The sequence below is a fragment of the Cyclopterus lumpus genome, chromosome 12, assembly GCF_009769545.1.
Source record: "Cyclopterus lumpus isolate fCycLum1 chromosome 12, fCycLum1.pri, whole genome shotgun sequence".
In the NCBI taxonomy this organism is placed as follows: Eukaryota; Metazoa; Chordata; class Actinopteri; order Perciformes; family Cyclopteridae; genus Cyclopterus; species Cyclopterus lumpus.
Genome location: NC_046977.1, coordinates 19,998,207 through 20,017,523, shown reverse-complemented (window position 1 = coordinate 20,017,523; position 19,317 = coordinate 19,998,207). Strand labels below are relative to the sequence as shown.

General features: G+C 45.2%; 1 protein-coding gene across 1 annotated transcript in view; it reads right to left on the bottom strand.

Moving 5' to 3' along the window:
- The window catches only part of dcc (DCC netrin 1 receptor), a 316,481-nt gene extending 297,411 nt beyond the window's left edge, over positions 1–19,070 (bottom strand). The window contains exon 1 of the mRNA XM_034546888.1: positions 18,857–19,070. Coding sequence (XP_034402779.1) covers positions 18,857–18,983 — 127 coding nt within the window. The 5' untranslated portion in view covers positions 18,984–19,070. The remainder of the gene's footprint in view (positions 1–18,856) is intronic.
- Between the last annotated feature and the right edge of the window lie 247 nt (positions 19,071–19,317).

The window sequence follows — 19,317 nt, the reverse complement described above, 5'->3', positions numbered from 1 at the left end:
ATGACTCAGCTCGGAGGTATGTGTATGGGAGACGGAACAGTCACCGTAATAATATCATCAGTGATAATAACAAATCATTCTGTGATGTCAGCAGCACGTCATCCTGCAGCCGTCGACGTGGCTATTAACATCACGACCGACCGCTATGCACATCTGTAGCTGCATGTGTGTGTGTGTGTGTGCGTGTGCGTGTGCGTGTGTGTGTATAGCCGGTTAAGCCGATGTGTCATTTCTCTGAAGTTAGTTTAGTCTTGAAGTCGAGCTGTGAACGTCTTCAGGTCAGTGAAGATGTCGTGGTTTGGAACACAGCGACCGGCTCACTGAAGGTCCCGACCTCTGCGACACGGCCAAGGTCACGATGAGGACTGACAGGCTGGAGCTGACTGGCACAGCCATGTGGGGGAAGGATGACAGAGGAGACAAAGTGCTACTGTGAAGGACCACTAACGACAAACTCAAACTTTATATTCCTGCTGATCATTTTCAGGCAGGTCTCCTCCCTCGCTTCCTTCCTGCCGTTGTCTAACGTTCATTTCTATGAAAATCAACCTGCAGAGACTTGAACGTTGTTGTTTCATCACAATAGGAAGTAGATTATATGTAAAAGAAAGGAGAGTAAATCCCAGTTCTTCTGGTATTCAGTGGAGTCGTAAGGAGTTGCTGCTGACCAGAATATATTCATGAGGAACAGACTGCTGACTCAGCAGCTTGAGTTTGAACGTTGAGAGTTTGATGCACGACTGCAATGAAGTGAAAAGGTCTGCTAAGTCTTAAATAACGCAGCCTTGGAGTCATTTCCTCCAATGAGTCAGTGAAGTTGAGCCGGATACCAATAAGAAAGGTTCAGCCCGTGGTGCACCGGTACACTCCAGCCACAGTTTGGGATGGCCTCGGTTTTTGGGACACCGTTTTGGTGTGTTTTGCTAATGGGAAAGAAATTTGCAGAAAATATCCTTAACAAAAATGTGAACGTTCAACGGTGGCTTTATGGACCATATTTCTTTCTGTAACAGTTACTAGTGATTGTGCCACACTGCCTGGGGGAAATTCAGGCTTGTGCGGGACTATTCTGACAGAACCTGGATGTCTCATTCAGGACAGGACGTCCCGTACCCAGCGGTTCTGATCAATTCACGTACCGTTACAGCTCCTACTGAACATTAAAATATAGCTTCTGAGGAAGGAAACCAGACGATGAGGAACAACAAGTAAACAATTAGCCATTTGAGAGGAAAGGAGGCATTTACTGTAAATGTTCGTGGGAACCTTTGTTTGATCTTTTATTGATGTCTAATTCATGCAACACAATTACACCGTAAATCACAGGCTGCATTATAATTGGAGATAAACAGATTTAAGAGGTGCTGCTCGAAACAAGACGGCATTCTGCCAAAATGACTTTATTACAATATGTTATTGTGACTCTTCCCCATTGTGCATGCTGTGTAGGTCACCGTTCTGATGAGTATAACTGAGTATTGGGCAAAGGAAAATAAATAATGTCACCGTGATGTGTTCAAATGGACCAATCCAGTTGTTTGAAGACGTTTTCACAGCAATATCAAATAGATACTACAGAGAGAATTATGAGCTGATTCCCTTATGATATAATCATTAGAAATTAAAATGATACATTAATTAAATGAAATCCCTAATCCATTGAATACTGTATTTTTGTGCAAATAACTATTATAGAAGACAATATTATGAAGTGTTGATGAATTCACATTCTTTGTGTAGTCACTTTCACTCACACTCTGTCTCCGTCAGTCATGGAAGCCAAATCATACTTCATATGAATATATAATTGTCCTTCCCTCGTCCTACATTGACACGAGTCACTCTGCGCTTGTTTACCGCGTGAGGCAGTTTGATTCACAAACAGTGTTTGTATTAATATTTGGTCAATATGTGGCCAACCCCCCTTGTTCAAGCTTCCAAAACACACACATTAAATGGGTCCAATCAGTACGAGAGAGATGTTTCACCTGACGACAGCTCTGAGTGTAAGAGTGTGTGTGTGTGTGTGTGTGCGTGTGCGTGTGCGTGTGTGCGTGTGTGCGTGTGTGCGTGTGTGTGTGCGTGTGTGCGTGTGTGCGTGCGTGCGTGCGTGCGTGCGTGCGTGCGTGCGTGCGTGCGTGCGTGCGTGCGTGCGTGCGTGCGTGCGTGCGTGCGTGCGTGCGTGCGTGCGTGCGTGCGTGCGTGCGTGCGTGTGTGTGTGTGCTCTGCATGCAGGACGCATCACTAATCTTTATAAGTGGCTATAAATCCAGCTGGCTGTGCCGCGATGCTGGGTGTGGGGACGGGGGGGGACGGGGGTTGGGGGGGTCTTTCTTGGCGAACATTCAGGGTTCACTGGTTTCTGGAGTCTTCCTCACTCCCTCGCATGACGCCATCGCTCACCCTATGAATATTTATGAAAGGAAACTGCTGCAGTTGGGGCGATCCATCTCCTCCTGGTCGAGAGCAGCGGTGCTGCACAGGAAGTGGTCGGCCCGGATGTTTCCTGGACTTCAGCCAAACATGGCCGACTCAGTTTGTCATCGGACAACCTCGTTGTTGATCGTCCTGTTTGCTTCAGAGCACAGCAGGACCCCGGGAGAACGACAACGCGGCGCTTTCCACTGCAGGCACACCTGACCCCAAGGGAGCAGCAGGCGGACCCGAAACACGGGAATGTACACAAAGAGTTTGAACTCAAGGTTTGGTGGAAGCGAACGGAGCCACGGTGTCCAAAACTCCCGTCAATCGTCTAGACCGCCATCAAAATGCCCAACTTCACATCAGAAATACACAAGGGCCTCATGAGGCAGAGTTACGGTCCCCACAGTCTATGATTCACACACACGTGTGTACACAAAGTTTCTTTACTAATACGAGTTACCACAGCTTCTTTCCACCATGTCGGATTCAACAAAGTCAGGACGTCCAGTGACGAAAGGAATTCAATGTTCGTCACCCGAATCGCAATAAATCACTAATTACTAATATTGTTATTCATACTATTCTTGCATTTTTTACACACTTCATCCCTTTTTTTTATTTAGACTGTTGTTACATATTGTAGCTTGTTATATTGTGGAATAATGCTCATATTTTCACATACTTATGTTTTAGTTTGTATTTGCTTATAATGTTTCTATGTTACATATAAATATTCTCGAATGGGAGCAACTATTATGGAACCAGTCCCCCACCCCAACCACAGGGGTTCATTAGACTATATGTGTGGGAGTGGGACTTGTTGGTTGTCCAGAGAATCTGAAAAGTGAAATAGCCAATGGCTATTTAACTTTATTACAAATTATTATTCAATCAATGGCATCCTGAATCATGAAGATCTCTATCCACAAGCACAAACCAAAGCTCTCCTGCTGCTCCTGTGTATCCACTGGATACCTTTAAAAGACTTTACTTGTGAGTGAGTCTCCTGTAGTGGATTCACAGGTCTGGTCGGCTCATCGTGGCTCAGATGGAGATGTGTGTGCGTCACTGGGTTCACTTTCCAAAGAGTTTTCCTCCTGAGGCCAGAGAACTCCACTCCTCGGCATAAAAACCTTCTCATTTGTTCGCCACTTTTTAATCAGCTGCAAATTTCTCTTTAGACGTAAAAACAACACCCACAATAAAGAGCAGCAAAGCAGAAAAACACCAAAAATAAAAACAGGCAAGAGTAGAATAAATGAAATCCAATTAATGTAAAAGCCTGCAGGAGTATTAATGAGGACGATTTAAAGGTGAGGAAGATGTAGTGCTCCTCAGGCAGGTAATGCAGGTTCCCCACATGAATAATGTATGAATGTCAGAGCGGAGCAGCTGATGTTAAATATAGACAGCAGAGAGCACAAGATGTAAATGAAACACTAATGCTCCGAGCCAAGACAAATTATCTTTCCGTAAATTACTCACAGACCTGTCTTTTTGTTTGTTTTTTCCATCCAACCATTTGAATAATGCAGAACAAATCCAGAGACTTCATTAGTACACAGCAATATTTTCTGGCTAAAAATGTCACAAATACAGCTTGGAGAATTATTGCTCAGCTTCTGACTTAAAATCAGAAATCACTGCTGGAAAAAAAAGAGCTTTTTGTTTTTTAATGAAAGCTGCTCTGGTGAATCACACCTTCCTTCTTCAGGTCAGTTTGTTTTGTCTGAGGTGGGGGTCAATTCTTTGGAAAGAACTCAGAATAAAACTCTGGATCAGATTGAGGATCAGTGACATTAATGTTGAAGGGGAGAACCTACTTTGTGCTTCTGAAGCATATAGCGTCAATCAATGAATCCGTTCTCAATGGATCACATGAGTACTTCAAAAGTGTCGCTTGTCGTGATGAAGTGGTGCATTTAGCTAAAGAGACAGATATTATTCACAGGAGGTGGTGGAGACCAAAAACTAGATATTGGACTTACATTCCCCAGATAGCCAGACACACAACTCTTAATAACTGCTAATGTTGCTCCTAATTTGTTGGATGTGTAAACAGGCAATTGTCTGCTAACTAGTCAGCTACCGTAAATACACTTAGAATAAATACTATATTCATGTAGATTAGGGCTGCCCCTTCCTCATCAATGAGCCAACTTATTGCTTGTTTCGGTCTCAGTCGACTAAGACTTCTTTAGTTTATTAGTATTTTTTTCCTTTGGCTTCTTTCATGCTAAATTACATATTTAAATTAAAATGATAAGTACATTCCGTTGAACAGTTTTGCAGATCTGTCGATTGCAGAAGATCAGTCAACAAAATTGTATGAGTGTTCTTAAGCCGAGGACAGCTCTAATATTGACAGTTATTGTACCTCTAATCTTTTTAGACAATATGACTATGTGTGTAGCTTACATTGGCTCCACACCTCGGAACCTATATGAATCACCAAAATCATCATAGGTTGAAGCGCAAATATTTCTTCTTCATATTTCTATCTTGTTTCCTGTGCTGCTGCAGATCCTCTGAATACAGAGGTCATCTCTCTGTCACATGAAATATATAAACCTGATTACTGCAGATATTAATGATAGTCAAATTGTAAAATGTGTGTACTGTATACAGCCCGAATCACAGATTTTTCTCAGAGGATTTTACAATCTGTACGATATTGAACACTCTCTATCAGACAACCCTCAATTCAGATGAAGTAAAAACCCATTAGCATCTATATTTCCCTTCAAACCCCACAACTGAACTCAAAGAGAAACGAAACTCACCAGAAATATGACAGTGAACACAGTATATAAATAACTACATATAGGAAACAATAGAGTTTGAGGAGAACTGGGGAATTTGTGCATGTGTCATGTTTGTTCTTTTACATTCTCAGTCACTCCACTGTGTTGCGCCTCAGGTGGCCCAAAAGATCTGCTGTATTTACACATGGGAAACTTCTCTGTGTTTCTGTTTGAATTATTATCTCAGATTTGTAATTTACTTTTGGCCCACCGCAGGATTAAAAAAACAAATTAAACTGAGCTGAGCAGCAGTGAACATATCGCTTTCACTCATTCACCATATTAATCCACCGCTCCTGGATGTGAATACACAGCGGTGTCTACAGGAGTCTTTTTCCTTTGTCCGAGTGATCAACCTCCCAGACCTCAGCGACACACATCTGTTACAGGAACACACAGTCCATAAGCATGAAGGGGCCAACTGGCTATGGCTAGGTCATGACCATCAGTTCAGAAGAAAACGCAACACGTCCCTATAGTCAGGTCAACAAGGTCCAAGTCAAGACAGGGAAATCCCAAGTCTAGACCAACAACCCAAGGCAATAAACGGATGTCCCAAGTCTAGACTAACAACCCAAGGCAATAAATGAATGTCCCAAGTCTAGACCAACAACCCAAGGCAAGACATGGATGTCCCAAGTCTAGACCAACAACCCAAGGCAAGACATGGATGTCCCAAGTCTAGACTAACAACCCAAGGCAAGACATGGATGTCCCAAGTCTAGACCAACAACCCAAGGCAAGACATGGATGTCCCAATTCTAGACTAACAACCCAAGGCAAGAAATGGATGTCCTAAGTCTAGACTAACAACCCAAGGCAAGACATGGATGTCCCAAGTCTAGACTAACAACCCAAGGCAAGACATGGATGTCCCAAGTCTAGACCAACAACCCAAGGCAAGACATGGATGTCCCAAGTCTAGACTAACAACCCAAAGCAAGACATGGATGTCCCAAGTCTAGACTAACAACCCAAGGCAAGACATGGATGTCCCAATTCTAGACTAACAACCCAAGGCAAGAAATGGATGTCCTAAGTCTAGACTAACAACCCAAGGCAAGACATGGATGTCCCAATTTTAGACTAACAACCCAAGGCAAGACATGGATGTCTCAAGTCTAGACCAACAACCCAAGGCAAGACATGGATGTCCCAAGTCTAGACTAACAACCCAAGGCAAGACATGGATGTCCCAAGTCTAGACTAACAACCCAAGGCAAGAAATGGATGTCCTAAGTCTAGACTAACAACCCAAGGCAAGACATGGATGTCCCAAGTCAAGACTAACAACCCAAGGCAAGACATGGATGTCCCAAGTCTAGACTAACAACCCAAGGCAAGACATGGATGTCCCAAGTCTAGACTAACAACCCAAGGCAATAAATAGATGTCCCAAGTCTAGACCAACAACCCAAGGCAAGACATGGATGTCCCAATCAAGACTAACAACCCAAGGCAAGAAATGGATGTCCCAAGTCTAGACTAACAACCCAAGGCAAGACATGGATGTCCCAAGTCTAGACTAACAACCCAAGGCAAGACATGGATGTCCCAAGTCTAGACTAACAACCCAAGGCAAGAAATGGATGTCCTAAGTCTAGACTAACAACCCAAGGCAAGACATGGATGTCCCAATCAAGACTAACAACCCAAGGCAAGAAATGGATGTCCCAAGTCTAGACTAACAACCCAAGGCAAGACATGGATGTCCCAAGTCTAGACTAACAACCCAAGGCAAGAAATGGATGTCCCAAGTCTAGACCAACAACCCAAGTCAAGGAATATATGTCTCAAGTCTAGACCAACAACTTGTAGTAGTTAATGTTATTAACCCCGATTATCTTGACCCATCAGAGGTTCCTTCCTGCTTTCCTGGATGTCAGCTGGGTCATCACAGCTTTGTTTAATCACCATCCAACCAGTCCTGCTAAATCATTAGTCTATGGATGTTTATATTGGATATATAGGATACATTTATACACATGTTCTCTTCACACACTAGATATGTGGATGGGATGGGGAATGACCATGTACATGTTTAAAGGCTGCTCTCTAATGGATCATCTCTAACTTCATTGTTTTGTTCTGCTTATTAATGAAAAGGTTTTACTGTTCATTTTAATGTAATTCTTGATTAAATGTAGCTCCTCTTGCTTCCATTGTTTGTTCGTTTTTGCAGCGTTTGTACTTTCTTTGTTTGTAGCTGAAAACCTTGAAGAGGGTTGAAGAATGTTAATCAAGCAGAGGTAGAAATAACATCTGTTTTTTTAATGAATACATTTGTCTTTCTCCTCTGTCTGAAAGCAAAGCAGAGACATATTTTCACAATACCATTATCCAAAAAACGGCAATCTGTTGTTTTGAGTTGATATGGTCATTGTTTCATAATTACAATAAACTTGTTTCATTAATTTGAGATCTAAATAATGTAGTTTGTATTAATACACATTTGTAACCTGATAAAATACTAATTATTATTTAGACTTATCTGTCATTTCAAAACATCATCTGACAGAGTTGAGAGACAGTCATCATTCACTTCCTGCTTTGAAACATACTGTAACTGATCACACTGATTGATTATGTTGGTGCATTGATAGAAGGAAGATGGTTATGGGCGGCTGAACTCGATCAGTCTTCAGTCTCATAATCAATATCTGATATCCACAGGAAAATTAGGAATTATTTCCAGCAGGTGTCAGCTGTGTGTGATCATCAGATTTTTCATTGGCGAATCAATAACTTATCATTATTAGACGGACAGGTTCTTTGCTGTTTTGCACCTATTGATCGGTAGGGAGCCCTCATTTATTTCATTCAAAGCAGAGATGGGGTCAATAACACAAAGGCATGAATAATTCTGGCGGGCGAGCATGATGCTGATACATGAGCACACAGTGGATGGTTTGAATGGAGAAGAGATGGCGCCACCGAGGGGTCCAGCAGCAAGGCATCGAGTGAGTGTGTCACAACCAGAGATGGAATGAGAGATGTGAGGCAACGAAACCCGCAACAAGACGAGAGGAGACACTAAAGATGTGGCTGGGATGAAATAGACTAGACATGGTTAGAAAAGATAGGTGTAAGAAAAATGTCTTAACAGGATGAGGATGAAATGAGAAAAGAAAAGATGATATGAGACAAAATGAGATGGTGCAGATTAAAAGAGATTTAAATTAAATGAAATGCAATAAACGGACTAGCAGATGAGACCGAACAAGAACAAACAAAATGAGAATAGACATGATAAAATTAGTTAAGATGAAAATATACAAATAAGATATGACAGGAGAGGATAGGATAGGAAGGAATAATATGGGCAAGATAATAGATAATAGACAAGATAATACAGGATAGGAAAAAATAAATGAGATGAGACATTAGATTTACAAAGAAATCAGATCAGGCAAAATGAGACACGACAACACATGAGAGGATATGAGGCAAGAAGTGATAATGGAAAACAAAACAAGAAAAGATAAAAGAATATGCAATACAATGAAAAGATAAAAGACTAAATATGTTGAGATGGACCAAGTAAGACGTAATAAAATGAGATCCAATAAGGTGATACAAGAGATAATGGGAAATGAGATACAACAAAATGGCATAAGACAAGACAAGAAGAGAGAAGAGAATACTGAAATTGAGATCAAACATTTAAATAAGACCAAGCAAGACAAAAGTTGCAATTATGTGAGATTAGATCAAATGAATGAATTAGGCTAAATAACTGAAACAAGGTCAAGATGAGTTTAGATAGAGTGAGATGTGTAAAGTAAATGAGATGAGATCAAATGAGACAAAAGAATCAGGGACATTGAGATTTAAAAGACAGGAGATAATGTAAGACTAGTCGGACACATGTGAGGAGGCAAGATTAAATAATATTCAAGACAGAACAAGATTAGGGCTCATGACATGAGACATGAGAATCCAAGACAGGTCAGACCAGTATGAGATGGGAGAACAGATACGGTGAAACTGGGGAGACATTTTGGGGCTGCAACAACAAGATACAGAAAACAGAATGTACGCACAGAGACATCAAGTTATTCTGAATGCTAGACGTTGAAAACAAATCCTCCTCTGGATAGCGGCAAAGCTATAAAGATAAATCTGCTCCGTCTTAATGCTAAGAAGAGGCTTTTTCCTACAGCATTGTTCAAATGACCACACCCCCTAAATACCAGCACACGCAGACAGAGGATGAACAGGAGAGATGGAAGTACTCAGGAACAAAACAAACAGACATAAACAGCAGGAGGATTGTGAACATCATGTTGCATAGCAGGGAAAAAAAGAAAAAGAAAACTCGTGAACATTTATATTTATAAGGGCTGCTGGTTCTTTAACGGTAGAGGGAGACCTCTGTACACCTGAGGCCCCGTGAAACAACAATTGAATTAACGATAACAATAATGTGTTTGGTAACTACATGAGCAACCTGAGGATAACACTGTGTTTCTTTATGGCTTTAAAGCTGGTTCTTAGCCATACCTGCAGCATGGATCTATGATTTAAATGTTATTTCACCACGTAGGTCCAAACTGGATCGACGTGTCATTTTGTACTAACATTCATGGTCCTCAGAGGACCTCCCACTTTTCCTCTTGTGCCAACAGTAGGTCAAAGTTTTCACTATCGTGTAAAATATCTCAATGTCTACTGGATAGGTTGGCCCACACTTTTGTTTTTCTGTGAAAAAACTATTGAGCGGCTTTGCATTGGTACCCATAATTAATGTTCACCTGAGGACCAAGTGTAATAACTTTGGAGAGCCCCAATAGTGAATTGGAAAGTGAATAGCATTCCCACCCTCCATGACATCACATGTCATGTAGCTAGGGTTGTCACGATACCAAATTCTAACTTCGATACGATACCTGCCATAAATATCACGATACCCGATACTTAGGATACGATACCAGAATTCGATACGATACCACAAATACGATACTGGGATATTTATCTATAATAGTAATAAATAAAACATCTGTATGGTTCCCTTTTTACCAGCTTGTTCCTGCCCAGCTTTTTCAACACTTAACAAATGGCATTAATATTAGTATTAGCCTACAGCAAGATATTAATGAAAACTACATGGTGTCATCATAGCGTTGATTATACACGGCTATGTAGGCCTTTTGTCCATATCTGACCAGATGACTACATAGTTCCTTTCCTAAGTATGAGCAATTGTAAAGTTCATATTGTATCTTAATTCATGGAATAATTATTTTTCCTTCACTAAAAAAAAAAAAAAAGGGATCCACCCTCAGGCTCCAGCATGTAGCCATTTAGCATCAATTGTGTTTCATTTAGTCCACTTGTGTGCATTGTGACCTCATGATCACAGACTGGTCATCAAAGGCTACTCGTGTTAGGCTGTATGTGGGTGAGCTTAAGGTGTGCATCATGTTTATAATCACATTTGATTACCTGTCGTTCTTTGAACTCTTTGTAAAGGTCGGGGTGTCTGTCTGAAAGGTGCTTTAATGTTTGACGTGTTGCTCCCTGGTCTGAGGGGCTTTGAAACACGTTGTGCAGACGGGTCTCTGTGTGTCAGTGGGCCTTCCTTCACTGTCTGTGTGTCAGTGGGCCTTCTTTCACTGTCTGTATGTCAGTGGGCCTTCTTTCACTGTCTGTATGTCAGTGGGCCTTCTTTCACTGTCTGTGCGTCAGTGGGCCTTCTTTCACTGTCTGTATGTCAGTGGGCCTTCCTTCACTGTCTGTACGTCAGTGGGCTTTCCTTCACTGTCTGTATGTCAGTGGGCCTTCTTTCACTGTCTGTATGTCAGTGGGCCTTCCTTCACTGTCTGTACGTCAGTGGGCTTTCCTTCACTGTCTGTGTGTCAGTGGGCCTTCTTTCACTGTCTGTATGTCAGTGGGCCTTCCTTCACCGTCTGTATGTCAGTGGGCCTTCTTTCACTGTCTGTATGTCAGTGGGCCTTCCTTCACTGTCTGTATGTCAGTGGGCCTTCTTTCACTGTCTGTATGTCAGTGGGCCTTCTTTCACTGTCTGTATGTCAGTGGGCCTTCTTTCACTGTCTGTATGTCAGTGGGCCTTCTTTCACTGTCTGTATGTCAGTGGGCCTTCTTTCACTGTCTGTATGTCAGTGGGCCTTCTTTCACTGTCTGTATGTCAGTGGGCCTTCCTTCACTGTCTGTATGTCAGTGGGCCTTCTTTCACTGTCTGTATGTCAGTGGGCCTTCCTTCACTGTCTGTACGTCAGTGAGCCTTCCTTCACTGTCTGTGTGTCAGTGGGCCTTCCTTCACCGTCTGTATGTCAGTGGGCCTTCCTTCACCGTCTGTACGTCAGTGGGCCTTCCTTCACTGTCTGTATGTCAGTGGGCCTTCCTTCACCGTCTGTATGTCAGTGGGCCTTCCTTCACTGTCTGTACGTCAGTGGGCCTTCCTTCACTGTCTGTACGTCAGTGGGCCTTCTTTCACTGTCTGTATGTCAGTGGGCCTTCCTTCACTGTCTGTATGTCAGTGGGCCTTCTTTCACTGTCTGTATGTCAGTGGGCCTTCCTTCACTGTCTGTACGTCAGTGGGCCTTCCTTCACTGTCTGTACGTCAGTGGGCCTTCCTTCACTGTCTGTATGTCAGTGGGCCTTCCTTCACTGTCTGTATGTCAGTGGGCCTTCTTTCACTGTCTGTATGTCAGTGGGCCTTCTTTCACTGTCTGTATGTCACATTTTACAAAAAGCGCCTGCACGTGACGCCATGTTGTCTCTCCAGCGATCACTGAGTGAGAGTGCGCTGCCTGTTAGTGTGTGAGCGCTGCGCCGCCCCCTTGCAGTCAAAGCGCTGGGCAGTATTAAAGAAGTGGAGCAGTGCGCTCTGATCGCGCTATTTTAATAAAGTATCGATACTAAAAATATGCAAAACCGTATCGTTTTGAACGTACTGGTACTGCGGTACCTTTTTAGTATCGGTACACCGTGCAACCCTACATGTAGCTGACGCTTTTATCCAAAGCGACTTACAATAAGTGCATTAAACCATGAGTCCAAACTCAGAACAACAAGAATCAAGAAAGTAACGTTTCTTCAAGAAAGCCAAACTACAAAGTGCTATCAGTAAGTGCTACTAAAGTGCTCCCTATTCAATGTATAGTCAAAAAAGATGTGTTTTTAGTTTGTGACAGAAGGTGTAGAGACTTCCTGCTGTCCTGATGTCAATGGGGAGCTCGTTCCACCAATGAGGAGCCAGCACAGCAAACAGTCGTGACTTTGTTGAGTGTTTAGCTCGAAGTGAAGGAGCTACAAGCCGATTGGCAGAAGCCGAGCGAAGTGAACGAGCTGGGGTGTGAGGTTAGACCATGTCCTGGATGTGAGGTTAGACCATGTCCTGGGTGTGAGGTTAGACCATGTCCTGGGTGTGAGGTTAGACCATGTCCTGGGTGTGAGGTTAGACCATGTTCTGGGTGTGAAGTTAGATCATGTCCTGGATGTGAGGTTAGACCATGTCCTGGGTGTGAGGTTAGACCATGTCATGGGTGTGAGGTTAGACCATGTCCTGGGTGTGAGGTTAGACCATGTCCTGGATGTGAGGTTAGACCATGTCCTGGGTGTGAGGTTAGACCATGTCCTGGGTGTGAGGTTAGACCATGTCCTGGGTGTGAGGTTAGACCATGTACTGGGTGTGAGGTTAGACCATGTCTTGGATGTAGACTGGATCCGATCTGTTAGCAGCACGGTACGCAAGTACCAATGTTTTGAAGTGGATGCTGCAGCCACCGGTAACCAAGGTCACGGAGGAGCGGAGGATTGTGGGTAAATTTAGGTTAAAGACCAGTCGAGCTGCTGCATTCTGGATGAGCTGTAGAGGTTGAATGGCATTAGCAGGTAGACCTGAAGGAGGGAGTTACAGTAGTCTAGCCGTGAGATGATCAGAGCCTGGACCAGAACCAGAGAGATGTCAGTCAGACAGGTATAGATTTGTGCTGCTACCTGTGTTTCAGATTGTGTGTCATCAGCCTAGCTATGGTAGAAGAAGCCATGCAAGCAAATTACAGAGCCAAGAGAATTAGTGTACAGAGAGAAGTGGCGGGGACCCAGGACGGAGCCTTGAGGGACCCCAGTAGTGACGGGCCTACAGACCGTATTCGCATTGCAACTACTATTGCTCAGATCAGCATGAAATTTGGAGAGGACATCAATCATCCCTGACACTCAGGTGTTGTATATTTAATTCAGAGTTCACTTGCCCTGGTTCAGCATTTTACCCATCATGCTCTGGGCTACATGTGACACCACGCTGTCAAAGAAGGTTACAGAAGGGTCACCGGTTTCATAGAGTGTGAGAACGTTTGAAATAAGAAGATGATGCTGCAGAAGGACTCTCAGCTCCATCAGGTTCACTGGCCTCGTGTCGAGTTTAATGATGAATCATGGAGGTTAAAGCTCATTGGGAATAATCTAATAAACTAATCTAATAATAATAGTAATAATAATAAGCCACAATGAAAACAAAGATAATGAATTCACCTTCCTCAAACCATCTTTATTTGTGCAGAGGCTGTAAACATTCTGACAGGAGAAGGAGCTGCAGAGGGCTTTAAACAATGTTTTCACAATAAATTGTGTTTCTGACGTTCTGATAATTTCTTCTCGACATATTTTATGATTTAACCTGCAAAGTCTCAAAGTTCTCCCAGCAATGTCCAGTCAAGGAAATAATGGCCGGTATTACCTTTGTTCCATATGGGAGTGCATGTGAAATACCACCAGCAGCAGAGAGGGAGGGATACTCATAGGTTGCAATGGGTGCAAGGTTAATGTGTAATTTTAATGCATTTAAGACATGTAAAGGCTTGAAAATTGATCAGAGGGTTATGAACCGACAACCTACAGAACCTATTCCACTCATCGAACCAAAAAACTATTTAAAAAAAACATTGACCTCGAGACAATTGAACCGCAGGTCCAGGATTTAGATGGTTTTTAGATGGTTTCTATACATATACATAGTATATATGCATTACATTCCTGTCATTGAAACACACACCTGAGAAGATTCAACCCCTGATTATGCTGAATGTAATTTGGAGCAAAATTCAAAGCAATTGGAATCAAATTGATGGTGGGTGTGGCCTGTTGGTGGGCGTGGCCTTTAAAGGGGGTGTCCAGGTGATCTCCTGCGAAGGCGAGCCACCAGCGTGCAGTTCTCCATCGTAACTAAAGACTCCGCCCCCGCCCATTAACTCTCCCTCAGGCACAGCAGAGGAACTCATCTGTGAGATAAACCTGCAGACTGCCGTCTCTTCTTTGAACCGATGGAGCACCTGAACCCACCTCAAAAGTGACTCCAGCTAAGAAATGCATTCCGCCTGCTGTCAGTATGACTTCTGAATCGGTGTGTGCGTGTGTGTGTGTGTGTGTGTATGTGTGTGCGTGTGTGTGTGTCTGTGTATGTGTGTGTGCGTGTGTGTGTGTGTGTATGTGTGTGTGTGTGTGTGCGTGTGCGTGTGTGTGTGTTTGTATGTGTGTGTGTGTGTGTATGCGTGTGTGTGTGTGTGTGTATGCGTGTGTGTGTGTGCGTGCGTGTGTGTGTATGTGTGTGTGTGTGTGTGTGTATGCGTGTGTGTGTGTGTGCGTGCGTGTGCGTGTTTGTGTGTGTTTGCTGTAACTCACACAGATAAATGCTGGGTCTGAGTATTTTGCAGCCAAGCCGCTGAAGAAATATAAAGCGCACACATGCCCACTGATCCAACAATTACAGTGTGTGTGTGTGTGTGTGTGTGTGTGTGTGTGTGTCTGTGCTCGTGCTCTCCCATCACCAATTAGCTTAATTAAAGTGTTTGGACATAATTTATTGACAGCAGGAGACTCACACAGAAAAAGAGGGGGGAGGCATGGAAGGAGAGAGAGTCAACCCAGCAGTTCTCAGATCTGTTTGTTCAAGAAGCAAAAATAGCAAATTGGGCTTCTTGTATTTGCTTCTTCAAGGTTTTTTTTGTTCTTGTGTTTCATGTGTTTTCACCGTAACTTCCCTCTGCGATTAGTGAAGTATGAGGCTCACAGAACTAAGGATCACAGACACCTGCTGAAGCTCAGTCAAACCTACTGAAACCCAGTCAAACCTACTGAAACCCAGTCAAACCTACTGAAACCCAGTCAAACCCACTGAAGCTGGTCAAACCCACTAAAGCCAGTCAAACCCACTGAAGCTGGTCAAACCCACTAAAGCCAGTCAAACCCACTGAAGCCGGTCAAACCCACTGAAGCTGGTCAAACCCACTAAAGCCGGTCAAACCCACTGAAGCCGGTCAAACCCATGCTGGTCAAACCCATGCTGGTCAAACCCATGCTGGTCAAACCCACTAAAGCCGGTCAAACCCATGCTGGTCAAACCCACTGAAGCCGGTCAAACCCATGCTGGTCAAACCCACTGAAGCTGGTCAAACCCATGCTGGTCAAACCCACTGAAGCAGGTCAAACCCACTGAAGCAGGTCAAACCCACTAAAGCCGGTCAAACCCATGCTGGTCAAACCCACTGAAGCTGGTCAAACCCACTGAAGCCGGTCAAACCCACTGAAGCTGGTCAAACCCATGCTGGTCAAACCCACTGAAGCAGGTCAAACCCACTGAAGCTGGTCAAACCCATGCTGGTCAAACCCACTGAAGCAGGTCAAACCCACTAAAGCCGGTCAAACCCATGCTGGTCAAACCCACTGAAGCAGGTCAAACCCACTAAAGCCGGTCAAACCCAGTGAAGCAGGTCAAACCCACTGAAGCCGGTCAAACCCACTAAAGCCGGTCAAACCCATGCTGGTCAAACCCACTGAAGCAGGTCAAACCCACTGAAGCCGGTCAAACCCACTGAAGCCGGTCAAACCCATGCTGGTCAAACCCACTGAAGCAGGTCAAACCCACTAAAGCAGGTCAAACCCACTGAAGCCACTCAAACCCACTGAAGCCACTCAAACCCAGTGAAGCCAGTCAAACCCGCTAAAGCAGGTCAAACCCACTGAAGCGGGTCAAACCCACCGAAGCCGGTCAAACCCACTGAAGCAGGTCAAACCCACTAAAGCCGGTCAAACCCATGCTGGTCAAACCCACTGAAGCCGGTCAAACCCAGTGAAGCAGGTCAAACCCACTGAAGCCGGTCAAACCCACTAAAGCCGGTCAAACCCATGCTGGTCAAACCCACTGAAGCAGGTCAAACCCACTGAAGCCGGTCAAACCCAGTGAAGCAGGTCAAACCCACTGAAGCAGGTCAAACCCATGCTGGTCAAACCCACTGAAGCAGGTCAAACCCACTAAAGCCGGTCAAACCCATGCTGGTCAAACCCACTGAAGCCAGTCAAACCCACTAAAGCCAGTCAAACCCAGTGAAGCCGGTCAAACCCACTGAAGCCACTCAAACCCAGTGAAGCCGGTCAAACCCAGTGAAGCCAGTCAAATCCAGTGAAGCCGGTCAAACCCAGTGAAGCCGGTCAAACCCAGTGAAGCCAGTCAAACCCACTGAAGCCAGTCAAACCCACTGAAGCCGGTCAAACCCACTGAAGCCAGTCAAACCCAGTGAAGCCGGTCAAACCCACTGAAGCCGGTCAAACCCAGTGAAGCCGGTCAAACCCAGTGAAGCCAGTCAAACCCACTGAAGCCGGTCAAACCCAGTGAAGCCGGTCAAACCCAGTGAAGCCAGTCAAACCCACTGAAGCCGGTCAAACCCAGTGAAGCCGGTCAAACCCAGTGAAGCCAGTCAAACCCACTGAAGCCACTCAAACCCAGTGAAGCCAGTCAAACCCGCTAAAGCAGGTCAAACCCACTGAAGCGGGTCAAACCCACCGAAGCCGGTCAAACCCACTGAAGCAGGTCAAACCCACTAAAGCCGGTCAAACCCATGCTGGTCAAACCCACTGAAGCCGGTCAAACCCAGTGAAGCAGGTCAAACCCACTGAAGCCGGTCAAACCCACTAAAGCCGGTCAAACCCATGCTGGTCAAACCCACTGAAGCAGGTCAAACCCACTGAAGCCGGTCAAACCCAGTGAAGCAGGTCAAACCCACTGAAGCAGGTCAAACCCATGCTGGTCAAACCCACTGAAGCAGGTCAAACCCACTAAAGCCGGTCAAACCCATGCTGGTCAAACCCACTGAAGCCGGTCAAACCCAGTGAAGCCAGTCAAACCCACTGAAGCCACTCAAACCCAGTGAAGCCGGTCAAACCCAGTGAAGCCAGTCAAACCCAGTGAAGCCGGTCAAACCCAGTGAAGCCGGTCAAACCCAGTGAAGCCACTCAAACCCAGTGAAGCCGGTCAAACCCACTGAAGCAGGTCAAACCCACTGAAGCCGGTCAAACCCACTAAAGCCGGTCAAACCCATGCTGGTCAAACCCACTAAAGCCGGTCAAACCCACTGAAGCCGGTCAAACCCATGCTGGTCAAACCCATGCTGGTCAAACCCAGTGAAGCCAGTCAAACCCACTAAAGCCGGTCAAACCCATGCTGGTCAAACCCACTGAAGCCGGTCAAACCCATGCTGGTCAAACCCACTGAAGCTGGTCAAACCCATGCTGGTCAAACCCACTGAAGCAGGTCAAACCCACTGAAGCAGGTCAAACCCACTAAAGCCGGTCAAACCCATGCTGGTCAAACCCACTGAAGCCGGTCAAACCCAGTGAAGCCAGTCAAACCCACTGAAGCCACTCAAACCCAGTGAAGCCGGTCAAACCCAGTGAAGCCGGTCAAACCCAGTGAAGCCGGTCAAACCCACTGAAGCAGGTCAAACCCACTGAAGCCGGTCAAACCCACCGAAGCCGGTCAAACCCACTGAAGCAGGTCAAACCCACTAAAGCCGGTCAAACCCATGCTGGTCAAACCCACTGAAGCCGGTCAAACCCAGTGAAGCAGGTCAAACCCACTGAAGCCGGTCAAACCCACTAAAGCCGGTCAAACCCATGCTGGTCAAACCCACTGAAGCAGGTCAAACCCACTGAAGCAGGTCAAACCCATGCTGGTCAAACCCACTGAAGCAGGTCAAACCCACTAAAGCCGGTCAAACCCATGCTGGTCAAACCCACTGAAGCCAGTCAAACCCACTGAAGCCACTCAAACCCAGTGAAGCCGGTCAAACCCACTGAAGCCAGTCAAACCCACTGAAGCCGGTCAAACCCAGTGAAGCCGATCAAACCCAGTGAAGCTGGTCAAACCCACTAAAGCCGGTCAAACCCATGCTGGTCAAACCCAGTGAAGCTGGTCAAACCCACTAAAGCCAGTCAAACCCAGTGAAGCCGGTCAAACCCAGTGAAGCCGGTCAAACCCAGTGAAGCCGGTCAAACCCACTAAAGCCGGTCAAACCCAGTGAAGCCAGTCAAACCCACTGAAGCCGGTCAAACCCACTGAAGCAGGTCAAACCCAGTGAAGCAGGTCAAACCCAGCAGTCGACGCACAGCGCAGTCAAACCCAGTTGGACCCGGCCAGACCCGAATCCCGCCGGGGAGAGACGCAACACATGTGTGTCAATTCTCGTTTGGTCTGCGGCAACTGGCAATTACGCACACACGCGCGCGTGCACACGCATACACGCAGCACACAATGCAGGGACAGAGGCAGAAACACGCATATACTGTATATATTTATATATATTTATATAGAATTGTTCCCCTCTACTCACCGTGCGCCGTGGTGTGAGCAGCCAGCAGCCAGCAGAGCAGCAGGTAGAATCCTCCCGTTCTCCTCCTCCTCCTCCGCGCCGTCACCTCCCTAACATCACCGATACATCCACCCAAACGCCGCTCCATGCTGCCCGGCTCCAGTCCCGATGAGCCCGAGGAACCACACACACAAACACCGGAACAATCCTGCTCTGGTTTGGATTTTCTTTTTTCTGCTTTTAATCCTCACAGAATCGAACTGTCAATTCAAAATCCAAATAAGAAAAGAAAAGAACAGAATGGTGACTCGGGAGGATGGTGATGATGATGAGGATGAGGAGGAGAGAGAGAGAGTGACTAAAACAACCTCTCTTCTCCCCCAAAAATAACCCTCCCCGAAAAAGAGAATGAAAAAGAAGAAAAAGAAAAGGAAAAGATCCCAAAACAGACGCGCACGCGGTTATTTCCCGTCAGAAAGAAG